General features: G+C 43.5%; 1 protein-coding gene across 1 annotated transcript in view; it reads right to left on the reverse strand.

Annotated features, from left to right (window-relative positions):
- The window catches only part of COLEC12 (collectin subfamily member 12), a gene marked incomplete at both ends in the record, with an annotated part of 161,217 nt that overhangs the window by 15,437 nt on the left and 129,575 nt on the right, over positions 1–16,205 (reverse strand). The window contains 2 exons of the mRNA XM_082853716.1: positions 7,832–8,878; positions 9,620–9,718. Coding sequence (XP_082709842.1) covers positions 7,832–8,878; positions 9,620–9,718 — 1,146 coding nt within the window. The remainder of the gene's footprint in view (positions 1–7,831; positions 8,879–9,619; positions 9,719–16,205) is intronic.

A 16,205-nucleotide genomic window follows, 5' to 3' on the forward strand; every position in this document is an offset into this window, starting at 1 on the left:
TGCCTACAGACGCTGGGCTATGTGAAAACGTATTCTGTGTGTCCCATACCTAGGGGATTCATTCATTCATATACTTGGCTCATTAAGACGGTACTTTGCTCCTTAAGACATAGATATTTGCTAATCATTTCTTTTTAAAAATCACTAAGAGGGCTTCCCTAGTGGCGCAGTGGTTGAAAGTCCGCCTGCCGATGCAGGGGACACGGGTTCGGGCCCCGGTCCAGGAAGATCCCACATGCCCGTGAGCGGCTGGGCCCGTGAGCCATGGCCGCTGAGCCTGTGCGTCTGGAGCCTGTGCTCCGCAACGGGAGAGGCCACAACAGTGAGAGGCCCGTGTACCGCAAAAAAATAAATAAAAAATAAATAAATAAGTAAAAATCACTAAGAAAAAGAGCTAAAACCATTTCAGAAGTCAGCACTGGATCCCCCTACAAAGCCGATCGTTAATGCCATGAGTATATCTTCCTCTAGGCCCTGGGATGCTGGTACTGCTTTTGGCATCTAGGTGACCCCAGGCTTTTAGGTATTACTTGAATCTTTTATGAGGCAGCTACTGAAGTGAAAATAAAATGAAATAAAATATAAGCCATCCATAGTGCCTTAAAACTGAGAACACTGAGATAAATGATGAGGGAGGTATTTACGAGCTCATGTGATAACAATTTGAATTCAGACTCAAGAAAATGTAACACTACATGTGAGGCAGACATGATGTCTCATACAGAAGAGCAAACTGGAGATTTGCTTCCAAGGCCAAGTGGGTGGCAGGCCTGGGATTCTGAAATGCCAGGATACCCATGTTGCTGATGAAGCCACCAAAGGCTCCAGAAATGCCTGTATATAACCGACACCAGAACTTGGAGCAACCGTGTTTACACTGCCAGCAAAACCTTCTCCCCAGGTTCCCAGGCTCCAGAGCCCAGAGCCTTGAACACACGAATCCCCTAAACAAGCAGCTCCAAAGAGGACAGAAGACTAAATCACTGTGCCACTTCTGCTTTAACAACCAAACTGCAGGCCTTGAGAAGGGCCCAGCCCTGTGTCCTATGCCAGAGATAACTTTCCAATTCGTTTTCCAACAAAACTGCTGGTGCCTAACAGAAAGTAGAGAAACCACTTTAATTCTTACTGCCATCCAACATCTTGGAGAGACTGTTTCAGAACCACGAGTGGTTGGGTTGGAAGACAGAAGAAAACAGTAATATAATCTGACATATTTTTCTTCTTATTAAAAAAATCTACTTCGCATGCAGTGAAATTAATCAAACATTTATTTAACACCCACATATGAAAAAGTGGTCCTGCTTCACTTAGGTGAAAAGGAATATACAAATTAAAAGGAAATTTAAGAGATATTTTTTGGCAATCATTTTGAAGAAGAATTTGATTCTTGACCTCATGTTCAAGACAGTCAGGCTTCTGGAAAGCCATGGAAGCTCTCTCTCCACACAGAAGGATATACTTAAACCACTGTTTCTCACCAACTGGCCACGGTCTACATCGATGCCTTTGAGTTGCCTCCTCTCAAGGCTCCCCAGACAAGTGGTCTTGTTTGGGGAAGAGTATCAAGAGGGGGTGGGGTCGACAGTGAGAGGAATCGAGGCCTCATGCCGGATCCACTTTGCTCCATGCCCTGTTCTGCTATATGTGCTGTCCAGCCTTCCCGTGCATCTTTCAAGGTCCAGATCAAATGTCAGTCTCTCACTGAAGCCTTAACTGATAGCTCTCCTGAAGGTAAACTCTCGTGTATTCAACCTCCCCAAACATGCCATCTTTCTCCCGAATCATCCGAGGGCAGCAGGGTACCGTGTGGAAGCATAGGTTAAGGGACCAGACAGACCCGAGTTTAGCACTACCTACCACTGACGAGCTGCTTGATCTTGGATTAGTTACTCAGGCTCTCCGTGCCTCAGCCCCCCTCCCTGCAAATGGGGATGCTGACGATTCCTAACTTAAGGAGCTATAACAATGAACAGAGACAACTTATCCAAGTGCTCACTGGCCTGACTGGCATGTTGCAGACACTCAATAAAAGTCCATTAGGGACTTCCCTGGTGGCACAGTGGTTTGGAATCCGCCTGCCAATGCAGGGGACACGGTTCGAGCCCTGGTCCCAGAAGATTCCACATGCCATGGAGCAACTACGCCTGTGCGCCACAACTACTAAGCCCACATGCCACAACTACTGAAGCCTGCGCGCCTAGAGCCTGTGCTCCGCAACGAGAAGCCACCGCAATGAGAAGCCCGCACACCTCAACGAAGAGTAGCCCCCGCTCGCCACAACTAGAGAAAGCCCGTGCACTGCAACAAAGACCCAACACAGCCAAAAATAAATAAAATAAAATAAAATAATTTATTTAGGGGCTTCCCTGATGGCGCAGTGGTTGAGAGTCCGCCTGCCGATGCGGGGGACACGGGTTCGTGCCCCGGTCCGGGAGGATCCCACATGCCGCAGAGCGGCTGGGCCCGTGAGCCATGGCCGCTGAGCCTGCGCGTCGGGAGCCTGTGCTCCACAACGGGAAAGGCCGCAACAGTGAGAGGCCCGCATACCGCAAAAATAATAATAATGATAATAATTTATTTTAAAAAAAAGTGGATTAAAAAAATGAGTGAAAGCCAGGGGTCGGCAGCACCGAGTGTGATTCCTCTCCTGGGCTGGGCACCAGGAAGCCAGCAGTTAAGTAGTTTTGGACCCACATGGTACAACTATAGTCCTTGTGCACATGAAGCTGTTGTTTTCCACAGCGATGTACTGGCTGGGGCTCCAGTGGAGGGAAGTCTTGGATAGGAACTGAACAAACTCACTCTTGGGTATGAATATTAGCTAACCCCCTGCCAGGCACTGCACTATTTTATTTACATTATCTCATTAAGTCCTTATAACTCTAAAAGGTAGATGCAGATGGGAAAACCGAGGCACAGAGAGGCTAAGGAAGTTGGTACTCGTATCCAGGGCTATCAGGCTCTAGAGCTTTTGTTCTCACCCACTAAACCTTGTGCTTCTCTCAGAACAGCAGGTGCAGGGAACTGTCTGATTGCACTAGGAGGATGTGACTTACACCTGCATGGCTTGCAGAGAATAGCTCAGGATGTGAGGTGAACTTGCCACCCAAGAGTGTGTGTTATGAGTATGAAGTCCTCCATGTGCCTAATTAGGATAAAAAGCATTACATTATTGGTAACAAAAAAAATAAGGCTTTCTTAAGGTTTGGGGGTCTATGGATGTAGAGATAATTGTTATCAGGATTCAACATATGACTTAATATCTAGTTCCACATTATCATCTGGCTTCAGTGCCATCTAATCAGTCAGCTTCAGCTTTCACTTCCTAATGAGGCAAGTGTCTCCTGTGGCTGAAATGTCCCAGAAGCATTAGGGTTCTTGAAGTGCACGTCACCAAGAATTTCCTGGAAAGCATCAGCGTATTCTGAATCTTGCAGAGGCAAACCCAGCATAAGCCAGTGTTAATCCCATCCTGCTCCTTCCTGTTTTATCCCATCTGTCCCTCATCCTCAGGGGTGGGATGTGCGTACAGAGAACGAGGAAAGGCGCTAGAGATGCAGGGGGGGGAGGAAACGCTTGCATTTGGAAGTGGGGGTCTTCCCCCAGTCTCTGGTTCTCTTGGAATCGCCGGTGGGCATTCCCGTCCTGGAGGAAGTTGAACACATTGAATAGAAAGGGGGTGGCTTGGCTTGAGAAGTTTCTCAGGTCAACTCACAGAAAGTGCAAGTAATGAGAAGACCAAGGATAAATGTAAATGGGAAAGCATATGAAAAAAAGAAAATACCATTCAGAAACCAAACTCTGAGGCCTTTCAGAGACACTGAGCCAGGAACCTCACCCTAAGAGACATCTCCCACTTAATACGTCTAAACAGACCTCCCTTTCTGCATCTCCTGGTTGGTACTGCCATCCGCCTAGGTGCTCAAGCCAAACACTTAGGAGACACCCATTCCTCCCTTTCCCCTACCCTCCATGGCTGATGCATCCGTGAGCCTCGTCCACCTGCAGGCAGCAGCCCCTAACCCCGTGTTCAGTTTCTGTCCACAGCACCCCGACTCCTAAGATGTACTGGTGCCTCTTGGCTGCCCCTTTGGGCTTGGGACACTTCGGGGAGGGAAATCCAGTGTCCTGTGCACCAAACGTAGTCAAGATGGGATTGGCACAGACTCCAAACTGCACAGCCCCTCCAGCCCGGGAATTCCTCACCCGGGTGGGCACGGCCTGTTGTCCAGGGAAGGGCAGGGCTGTCCTTGACTCTACCTCCATGATTCCTCCTGACTGAGGAGACCCACTTCTGTCATCTCCACTGCTACCATCCATCCCACGTCACCCATGACTGGTCCACTGCCCCTCACTGGACCCCTGCCTCCAGGCTCACTCCCCCAGAATCTGTTCTCCCCCCAGAGAACATTTATTTTTGTATTTAAAAACGTAAATATTTTTATATTTAAAAACAAATATTTTTATATTTAAAAATATAAATCAGGTCATGTCATCACCTTCCTTGAAACTCCCCTTCACACTTAGAATGAAATCCCATCTCCCTGCCCTCACAGGCTCCCTCGGGATGGCTGGGAGGGGGGCGTGCACTTGCTGTGATTATCAATGGGGTTCGCACCATGGGCTTTGCACTAGACACACTGGGCTCAGATCCTGTTTAGCTACTTATCATTTCTGTAAATTTAAGGAAGTTCCTTAAACCTCTCAATGCCTTAGTTTCCTCATCTATAAACAGGTGATGATTTTCTGAGTACCTGCCATACAGAGTGGGTGTTAGGACTCACCAGGATGGTTCATGAAAAGCCCTCATTCCTCTCACACTCAGTATCAGCTGATAAAAATAATCAGAACAATGGAAACATTGACGAAGTTAAAGCCGGGCTCTGAACCTTCAACCATGAGCTTTTCATACCCTTCCTTAGCTGTTAAGCCGCACTGTCTGTAAACTAAATATGTCAGAAGTTTCCTTGTACAAGAGAAGTTAACAATTAAACCCATGGAATAATAAAACTATGAAATTTATAGCTGGAAAATATCCAGAATACCATGATAGGACTGCCTAAGGTATAACAACCTGCCTAAGGTATAACAAGAGACAATGAGAAAGCTCTTATTTTCTGAGGTTGCACGTCTGCTGAGATCTGCCCTCATTCTGAATTTAGGTTGAGGAAGAATAGGGAAAAAAATAAGTCAAGCACTGAAGAACCTTCTGGTCATTTGAAAGCCCACCTCTTTATTCAGAGTATCACTCATACCTACAATACTCTGACGGGCACTGTCCAACCTTTCTAGAGTTGGGGCATGCCTATGGTTCAGGAAACCCATTATAGTCTCAGGCAACACCGATTTTTATAAGGAACATTATATAAAACCAAAAGTTGGGCTTCCCTGGTGGCGCAGTGGTTGAGAGTCTGCCTGCCGATGCAGGGGACACGGGTTCGTGCCCCGGTCCGGGAAGATCCCACATGCCGCGGAGCGGCTGGGCCCGTGAGCCATGGCCGCTGAGCCTGCGCGTCCGGAGCCTGTGCTCCGCAACGGGAGAGGCCACAGCAGTGAGAGGCCCGCGTACCGCAAAAACCAAAATTTATTTTCCTTTAATGAGTACCCATTAGTCTTTGTTTCACCCTCTGGAGCACCTCCGATGTCATTTAAAATCTCCTCCACATGCTGGCCTTTTGAATAGTTGTAAACAGCTGTCTTATTCCCCACTAAGCTGTCTCTCCTACAGGTTAAAGTTCCCAGGTCCTTCAGTCCTTCCTCACAGCACATCGTTTCTAGACCCCATCATCCTGGTCATATTTTTCCAAGCATGATGGTCTGTGAGCGCCCCTGTTGAAAGGGGCTCCCCAACATACGCAGTATCCTCCAGGAGTGGTTTTGCCATGCTGAAGGGAGTAAGATATCACCTCCCTCATTTTGGAAATCATATTTTTATTAATACGGTCAAAGATCACATTAACTTCCCTGGAAGACACATTTAGTTGCTTACAGTCAACTAAAATCCCCACGCTTTTCCTGCACACTTCCTCCAAGCCATGCCCTCCCATCAACACTAGTATTTGGTCTTTTCTATGTACGAGCAGGTCCTATAGGTCTTCCCTATTTATTTCACTTTGTTGGCATCTCTTTACTATGCCAGCCCCTGCAGATCATTTTGGATTATGATTCTATCACCCATTAAACAGTATATACAGTTTCATGTCACACAAGTATTGGATGACCAGGTCATCCACGTCCTCAAGCGAGTCCCTGCAAAGCTGTTGAGCAGGTCCCTGCCATCTGCCACCCAGATATGCCTCCAGGCTCAGAGGGGCTCATGAACTATCACTCTTTATACTCAGTCATTCAATAGTATGGCAGTCACACCCCAGGGTGACTCCCAATGACTCATGCCCTCGTATAATCCCCTCCCCTTAAGTATGGAACCTCTAACTTGCTTCTAACCAATAGAATATGGCAAAGGCGATGGGATGTCACTCCCTTGACTAGGTTACATTATATAAGACTCTGTCTTTGCCAACTAGAGTGAGAGAGACTCCCTTGCTGGCTTTGAAGAAGCTGTAATGTTTTGAGATGGTCACATGGCAAAGGACTGGGGGTGGCCTTTAGGACCTGACAGCCGATCTTACAGTCCAAGCAGATGAAGTCGGCCAAGAACATGAAGGAGTGTGGAAATGAGTCTTTCCCCAGTCAAGACTCTGATGAAACCACAGCTCCTCGCTGAGACTGCAGCTGGGTGAAACCCTGAGCAAAGGACGCACCTGAGCTGTGCCCAGATTCCTGACCACAGAAACTGTGAGATGAGAAGTGGGTGTTTTAAGCTACGTGAGGGCAAAGACCTTCTGGTCTTCTTTGTACACCCCAGAGTGCCGAGCACAGCATCTTCCACTCAGTACTTTCAACTTAAACCCTGTGAAAATAGTTATGACTGAAAATACTATTAATATATGGTTGCTGCAAATCTTCAGAAGTAGGCTTACTCTAATCCAAAGACTTTCAATGTATAGGGATGATCTGGTTGAGAGCAAAACTCAGATTTTTATGTAAGTCCATTATTCCCCTCCTCTGTGGTGTTAACAGTTACTGTAATGGCCAACCATCCATCTGCTCATGACACTTAGAAGTAGGAATCTCTTAATGGTAACTCCATGATCTAAAAGAATTCATCTTCCTTCCAAAGGAGTCTGATTTATAATGGCACTGAAATAGCTAGGCACTAAGAAAATCCAAGTTAACCAATCTTTCATCCCACAAATATTTAATGGAACACATTTGAGCACGGTCCACAAATTCTTAGTTATTTCTGCTTCCTTTCAAGAAATGGAGCTTAATTCCCTTCCCCCTTGGGTGTGGGATGGACTTAGGGACTTGTTTCTAAATTAGAGGATGTGGTGGAAGTGATGGTATGTGACTTTTGAGGCTAGGTCATAGAAGGCATCGTGGCTTCCTTCTTTCTGTTTCTCTTGGATCACTTGCTCTGGAGGCAGCCAGCTGCCATGTTGTGAGAACACTCAAGCAATTTCACATGGTGAGGCAACGAGGCCACCTGCCAACAGCTGACAAGCCAAGAGCCATGTGAATGAGCATCTTGGAGGCAGATCCTCAGCCTCAGTTAAGGCTTCAGAAGACTGCAGCCCCGGCCAATATCTTAACCACAACCTCACGAGAGTTACTAACCAGCTAGCTAAGCTAAGCTGCTCCTGAATCCCTGATCCATAGAAACTATGAGATAATACATGCTTATTGTGTTAAATTGCCGAGTTTTAGGGTCCTCTGTTCCACAGCCATAGATAACTAATACAAACACAAATTCAGAATTTTCGCTTACCTTGTAGTATTGTAAAATTCTTGATGAGCTGACCATGCTTGGAGTCCACCAGCTTCATTTCTTCCATAATCACTGATAAGTTGGCCACTTCAGTGTCCAACCTCGACCTCATCAAATCTTGTTGCATCCTGAGAGAAACAGAATCCAAACGGATGTTGGCCAGTGTGTTATTCAAGGAGGTCAGATCATCCGTGTGTTTGGTCAGCGTATCCGTGCACGTGGTCCTGACTTCATTCAGGTTGCTGGTCAGTGTCCGTAGGTAGTGGGCCGTGTAGCTAATGTTGCTAATGATGTTCACAATGTCGGTCTCAAAGAGCTGGAAGCGCTCCTCCAGCTGGCTGAACTTGACAGCCGTTCTGTTCTCTGCATCCCTGTGTACATCCTGCAGATCTTTCAGGTTCTGCTCATTGGCTTGGGAGGCCGTAGTGATGTTGTCCATCTGCCCTGCAAAGGAGCTGAGCTGGCTGTTCATGTCCTCCAGGGTGTCATTGTTGGCTTTGGCCAAGGCAGAGTTATTGGCAGCCAGCGTCTGCAGGCTCTGCACTTTCTCCTTCAGCCAATCCGTGTCCTTCTTGGCTTGAAGGAAAACCTGCTGCAGGTTCTGGAAGTCATTCTTGATTCGCTGGATTGCCTGGCTTGTGTCATCCAAAGAGCGCTGCAGATTTGTGATGAGGTTCCTTTGCTGCACCTGGGTCAGGTTCAGGTTGTTGAGGTTCATGATGACCACGTTGTGAGAATACATCTGGCTCTGCAGGTTGCCCTGAAGCACACTCGTGTCTTGCTGCAGATTTGTGACATAGCCGTTATATGCCTGGAGGGTTTTGTTTACAGTGGTGATGAGGAAGGAGTTATTCTCCAAAGTTTCTTTCAGTTGACTCTGCTGGTCCACCAGCGCATCCCCGCTCACCTGTAACTTCTCCAGCGTATCTCTGTTCTTGCTAGTCTTTTCTGTAATCTCACGAAGTTGCTGACGCAGATCCAGAATGTCTGACCTGAAGGTGGAGAGTTCTGAGTTGGTGCTGAGAGCTTTCTTCCCAGTTTGGTCCCCTGGAATAAGACACGTGTGTTACTCAGATTGGTGGGATGGAGAAGTGTTCAGGTGAGGTCACAGATCCCAGAGACCTAACTGGGATGTGCTCTATTTCATACATAAAACTTGTGGGATATGCAGACTGCACTGCAGTAGTAAAATCCATATCTCTGTTAAAACTGGGTCCTCAGAAATTGGAAAGGCTACTGAGTACTAGGACAGACTAACTTGGGTGAACACTTATCTCAAAGGAGGGGGAATTTTCCTGATTCTAGAGCACTGGGAAGGACGTCAAGAAGGCAATAACCTTCTGTTTAATTCATCAAAACTCCTTTTTAAAAAATTGAAAAAAATCACAGGATAAGAATAGGCTGGTATCTTTTATTTTTTTACTAATCTCTACAATTTTTTATGAAGTTTAAAATATTTCAAATAGGAATTTACTGAGTATTTCATAAAAGAGCTTTTAATAAAGGGTATTTGTGGTTCTTTTTGATCAGGATTGGTCTTCAGGTTTTATGTGGCACACAATAGTGTTTTCTGGGGAGCGGAATTCAACTCCATAATTGGTCCTTAACTTTAAAATTTTAAAGTCTTTGAATTAAATCATGAGGAAAGATTCAACACACAACATGAAAGTTTAAAGTCTCTCTGGGTGAATGTGAATTTAGAGCCATGTCATTCTAAAAAGCTGTGGTCATTTACATAGAGTTGAGTTAGGGGATTCAACTTAATAGTTTACTCTCATTGCAGATTACCTAATTTTTTCAGGTCGCTTTCCACTGCTGTGAGCTTGTCATCATAGGTTTGGCGAGATGTCTCCATGCCACCTGTAACACTGTCCATTTTCTCTACAACTAAGATTTGGAAATCAATGGATTAATACACACACCTGCCCATATTTTATCTTTCAGTTTCAACAACAGAGCATTTCATTACAGAATAAAGGAAACAGAGTGAAAGAAAAAGAGTATAAAAGAAATCAAATATAGGGAAAAAGCCATTCTTTTAGAAAAATAAGTAACGTACTTGTCGTAAACCCTGGTGGTAGTTTACTTGGTTGAGAACTGTATGTTCTTAAAAGCTGTTCTCAGGATTCTGTATTGGCTTGGAGATTTTAGAAATTGTATGGAACTCATTAAATATTTTTTTGTATTATAGAAATCCTCAATCTGTGTTATTTTTTATATTAACTTCCATAGGTGGAGGCATAACACAAAATTTTGTCACTTATCAGACTCCCTACCACTCTTGGTAGGTATAACTCGATTATATGGAAGGAGATTCCATGGCAAAGAAAATCTAGCTCAAGTCTATGCATAAAGTTGTTGTAAAAGGGATGCAAAGTCAAGGGTGTTTGCTACTCTCTGTCATGAGTTCATCACTGAGGCCTGAAAATCTGCTTCTCCGTAGTGACAAGTGAATCTTTATCAGTTCCCAAGAAGATGCCTAAGTGGGTTTCCAAATAATAATTTACTAAGAAGACTTTTTTCCCAGCATTCTCCTGATTGTACATGATAGGGAAAGTTAGTGATGCAGTGTTAAAGCCACTGTCATTATTCGTTCTCAGAAGGCAGTAATTGTCCATGGTTATGAATTTAAATTTACCATTCTAAAATGTCTGGGAATTGTCTCCTAAGGCAAAAGAAACAACAGCAAAAATAAACAAATGGGACCTAATTAAACTTAAAAGCTTTAGCACAGCAAAGGAAACCAGTGACAAAATGAAAAGACAACATACTGAATGAGAGAAAATATTTGGAAATGATATGACCCATAGGGGTTAATATCCAAAATATATAAACAGCTCATGCAGCTCAATATCAATAAAACAAACATGCCAATTAAAAAACGGGCAGATTGGGCTTCCCTGGTGGCGCAGTGGTTGAGAGTCCGCCTGCTGATGCAGGGGACACGGGTTCACGCCCCGGTCCGGGAAGATCCCACATGCCACGGAGTGGCTGGGCCCGTGAGCCATGGCCGCTGAGCGTGCGCGTCCGGAGCCTGTGCTCCGCAACAGGAGAGGCCACAACAGTGAGAGGCCCGTGTACTGCAAAAAAATAATAAATTAAAAAAAAAACCAGGCAGATTTATTATATAAACACCAAACTTACTGAATTATACTTTATTGTAATTTAAAATAGAGAATGAATATGTAACATATATGTATACACACACACACATATATCTATATCTTTTTTTAAATTGATTTATGGCATCCTCGATGCCTCCCTGAATTCCAAAGTTGCAGTGTCAGACTCACTTTTATCTATTTCCTTCTCTTTATACCAGACTTCATCTTTCGTATTATTGGAATAAAAATATCCAGGTCACTAAACTCTAGTCTATAAAGAAGAAAACTCTTACTCTCCCTAACAGTGATCCATCCTATGTCATAATCTCTTTCATCTTCTACCTTCTCTAATATTGTACCTATTCATATAAATGAAAACCTGATTCCTTCCCAATAACACCACTTCCCTGGAGGTCCTCCCTAGTGGGCACTGTAGGTATTGACATAATTGTTTACCTCTGGCACATCTTGATCCTTATCTTTGAAATATCTTTTAACCCTTTCCTCCTTTTGAAATCAGCATCACCCAATTTTACTCTACTTTTCTATCTTTGAGGCTATAAACCACAGAACTTCAAGACACGGTGTACCTTCTCTCTGATTTCAGCATCTTTTTCTTCTCATCCTTTCAATGCAACATTTCTTGAGACTTCAGTGTTTCCCTATTCATCTGGAATGGACGCATTTCAACAACTGTCTCTTGTTCCTTACAACTCAAGCCATGTCATTGTAACTCATCTTCCAGGAGATCCCCACCACCACCAAAAAAAATCCAACCAACCAACCAACCAAACAAACAAAAAAACAGGCAGAAGATCTGAACAGACATTTTTCCAAAGAAGATATGCAGATGGCCAACAGGTATGTGAAAAAAATGCTCAACATCGTTAATCATCAGAGAAATGCAAATCAAAACCACAATGAGATATCCCCTTGATATCTCATATCTCATTTACACCTTGACAGGTGTAAACCTGTCAGAATGGCTATCCTCAAAGTCTACAAATAACAAATGTTGGCAAGGATATGGAGAAAAGGGAACCCTACTACACCCTTGGTGAAAGCGCAAATTGGTGCAACTACTATGAAAAACAGTAAGGAGGTTCCTCAAAACACTAAAAACAGAACTACCATGTGTCCAGTGATTCCACTGCTGGGTATATATATGAAGAAAATGAAAACACTAATTCGAAAAGATACATGCATCCCAATGTTCACAACAGCATTATTTTACAATAGCCAAGATATGGAATCAACCTAAGTGACCAACAACAAAAGAATGGCTAAAGAAGATGTGGTATGTGTGTGTATATATATCTATCTATCTATCTCTATATATACATATATATACAATGGAATATGACTCATCCTTAAAAAAAGAATGAAATTCTGCTATTTGCAACAACATGGAGGGACCTGAGGGGTATCGTGTTTAGTGAAATAAGTCAGACAGAGAAAGACAAATACTGTATATCACCTATATGTGGAATCTAAAAAAATAAAACAAACGAATATATATATACGAAACAGAAACAGACTCACAGGTATAGAGAACTAATGCTTTCCAGTGGGGAGACGGGAGGGGAGAGGGGCAAGATAGGGATTAAGAGATACAAACTATGTATAAAGTAAATAAGTAACAAGGATATGTTGTACAGCACAGGGAAATATAGCCATTATTTTGTAATAACTTTAAAAGGAGTATAACCTATAAAAAAATTGAGTCACTATGTTGTACACCTGAAAATCAACTATACTTCAATAAAAAAATAAAGATAGAAAAAAATAAAGTATACTAAGTGAAAAAAATAAAAAATAAATGTTAAATAAGAGTATATCCCTCCAGAAGTAACTCCTGTGAGATCCAACCTCTAGCAGCTTGGGATCAAGTCTGACTGTTCCTCTTGGTATTGATAGCTTTTTAAAAAATAATGACTAATTTTTTAAGCATGAATATGTTTTATATATTACTTATCAGCCCATGGACCCAGTCTATTTTATTCAGCAAGCGTTCCACCCACGTGGGACTGCGTGAGAAGATTCTCCAGGCTCCCATCAGGAAGCAGAAGTATGTTCCCACGCGTGGAGAAGCTGGAGAAGCTCGTCGTGCTCTATCTCAAGCTTCTATATAGTCTGGTCATAATGAAATATGTGCTTTGCACCAAACGCTCTTTCTCCCCCAAGCCTTCCCATGCATGCTTCTCCCCACCTAGAATGTTCTTCCCTGGCCTCTTCCCCAAGCTAAGCCCTCCTTGCTCTTCAAGACTCAGCTGGTCACGTCCTGTGGGAAATCTTTGCTGAAGTTTATGTTGCAGGGGTCTCTCTCCCGATTATAGGACTCTCGTCACTGTGTTGTCATGGTTTCTCTACTCTAAGACCCTTTAGGGCAGGACAATTTGTGTTGGTTTTATCTCCAGCTCTTAGCTCAGTGTGTGGCGCGTAGTAGGTATTCATCACATACTTATTCATTACACCGTTTATTTAAATAAATGAGAATCTGCCTGCTGGCTGCTGAGGCCTGTGGGAAAAATCGACTGAGCTAGAGGTTATGCAAACAAACGTATAAACCAACCAATGCAGGGAGGCCTCGACACTGGCAATGAGTATGGCATTTAGTTGAATAATTATCGTTTTTTTTAAGATGACTATATAAACACAGAGGTATAGTTATAATAATCTGAGGGTTGTCTGATAGGCATGCACATTCCTAAATCCCTGGAAAATGGGAAGAACAAAATGTTTCATCTACATTTTAGCAAAGCTACCCTTTAAAAAAAAAAAAAAAGAATGTTTACAAGTTTAGGTTCAGTTTTGATCCTCAAATCAAACACATGCCTCACTCTGTCCTCAAACCACATACAGGATCTTAAGTCCTGACCTTTTTTCCTGGAAGCCAAAGAAACCTCTGAATATGCTGACAGGCAGTCATTTTCTACCCTCTCTAATTTTTCTTCCATTTTACTTTTTAAAAACACAGAACTGTCATAGACAGCTAATTCAGGTTTGTATAGAGTAAAAGGAATAAATACGTTCATGAAAAAAACCCAAAAACCTGTTAGGTTTCTCTTTGGTGCTAGGAAACTCTTTGCCCCGCCCACAAGGATTATGAATTGGTTACATGCACCACTGCCTGTGTGTCTGTGTTTAAAAACACAGGATCTGGGTATAAAGCTGCAAACTTGAGGGCTGCAAAACTGGCAGCTTGCTAACTGCTTTAAAATACTAGACTGATGGAGATCCAGAAGTAACACTTGCTGTAATAGCACATAGCATTTTCGCTGTTTTTTTTTTTACTCTTAACTCATTAGCACAAATTCTCTGTCAGGAAAATAGTGGCAGACCATCCTCTCTGACCCTGGAAACTCCCCATCTTTGGAGGGAGACCTCAGTTTGTAGATTGTTCTCATATGAGGAAAACAAACATGAAACACAGAAGGGTCACGAGCAGTCTGTTTTTTCACAGGCTCCCCTTTATTGGAAAGTGTTTCTTGACAGATTTTTTCTTCAAAGTATCATTGCTTTAGGTGTCATATCTGAAGTGTTGCCCTTCTTTAAGTACCCAAAACTCAATTCTCTAGGATCATCTGACAATAATACCTTTTCTATAAAAGCATGTTGGTATCATTCCTTGGCCTGGGCCACTAACCTCCTTCTCCCTCGTCTGGATTCCACCGTCCTTTAAGGTCTACTCCGAATCTCACCAGCCCATCGTGCTAAGCCTTGCCTGATGATCTGATTCCACACCAATGGACCCTTTATCTGAATGGCAATAAAAACAGCCTCTGTGGATTGCCTGCTCTTTGCAAGGTGCACTGCATCGTCACTGCAGTTAATCCTTATGACTGCTGTTTTACAGATGAAAAAAATTGAGGCTCAGAGATGTTCAGTAACTTGTCCAGAGTGACAAAGCTTATTATTTTTAATTTTGGGGGGGTAAAAATCTACACTTTACTTTTTTAATTTTAAAATGTTTATTATTTTTTTGGCCACACGGCATGCAGGATCTTAGTTCCCTGACCAGGGATTGAACCCACGCCCCCTGCAGTGTAAGTGCGGGGTCTTAAACATTGGACCACCAGCGAAGTCCCTCACACAGCTTATAAGTGACTAAGTGGGATACCAGGCCAGGAGATCTAACTCTAAAATCCATGCTTGCTCTATAATTCCACATGGCCTTTCATCCAGTATTTCTTTTTCCTAAATATGGTTTCTTCCAAGAAAAGTCCCTTCAGGGGAAGGACTATGTCTTCTTTATCTTCCCTTTACAGTCATCAACCTCAGATGTTTACCAAGTATCTGCCAGGTTTGTGGCCCAGAGCTGGACATGGAGGATCCAAGAGACGTAGCTCATGGCCCAGGCCTTGGGGACAGGGAACAAGAGCAGAGCACAGAGCTCCTGCCGGGTGCTCACGAGGGTCTGTACCAGCCTGACTGTGGTCCTGAGAAACACGCCCCCTGCTGGTACCTGGGACTTCCCAGTAATACCAGTTATGCTCCTTCGTCGTGATGTAATAAAGACATTTCTACCTTGAACACTATTTCATATTTCATTACAAAAATACAGAAGATCTGGTTATAGGGTGTTATCGTGGATTCTGACAACAGCTACACAGTGTGATCTGATGCACATCTGAAAGCCTACTTATCCAGCTGCAACTGCCACCTTGGCAGAGCCGAGCAGCAAGGCAGACATTTATGACTAGGAATGTTGCATCAGAGGAGGTTCTTAATGAAAAAGATTCAGATGTCTGTCTTTCATCTTTATCCTAATTCCCTTAAGGTAGATGCCTGCTGGGCAGGACCACAGACTAGGATTTTCCTGTTCAGGGAATGTTCTGGAGGAAAAATGACCCACTGAATTTAGGAGGTGGCTTCTGTCATGGAAGCTTCACTGACCGATGATAAAGAGTCCAGGACAGAGGGTGCACCAAGCTGTAACTGTCTGAGAATGTGCTTTCTGTAAAGTGGCTGACATGCCTCATTGTCACAGCCAGTGTACTGACCTGTCTGGGTGACTCAGCAATCCTCTGACTTGATCAGCAAATTCTCTGGAAGGAGCTTAAGTTACATCCTAACTTGTAGCTGCATAAGTGACATAAAAGCAGAAGTAAAGAACAGTTTTGAGGAAAACACCATGGAATTGCCTTTGCAAACTCTGATAAAGGAGTTTCTATTTCACTTCCTTCCAACTTCTCCTCGAGAGAAACCTCTTTTTCACTGAATATTCTTTTTTGTTTCTTTCTTCCCTTTTTTTTTTTTAAGTGGAGCGA

Source organism: Leucopleurus acutus (assembly GCF_964270905.1).
Source record: "Leucopleurus acutus genome assembly, chromosome: 13".
Classification (NCBI taxonomy): domain Eukaryota; kingdom Metazoa; phylum Chordata; class Mammalia; order Artiodactyla; family Delphinidae; genus Leucopleurus; species Leucopleurus acutus.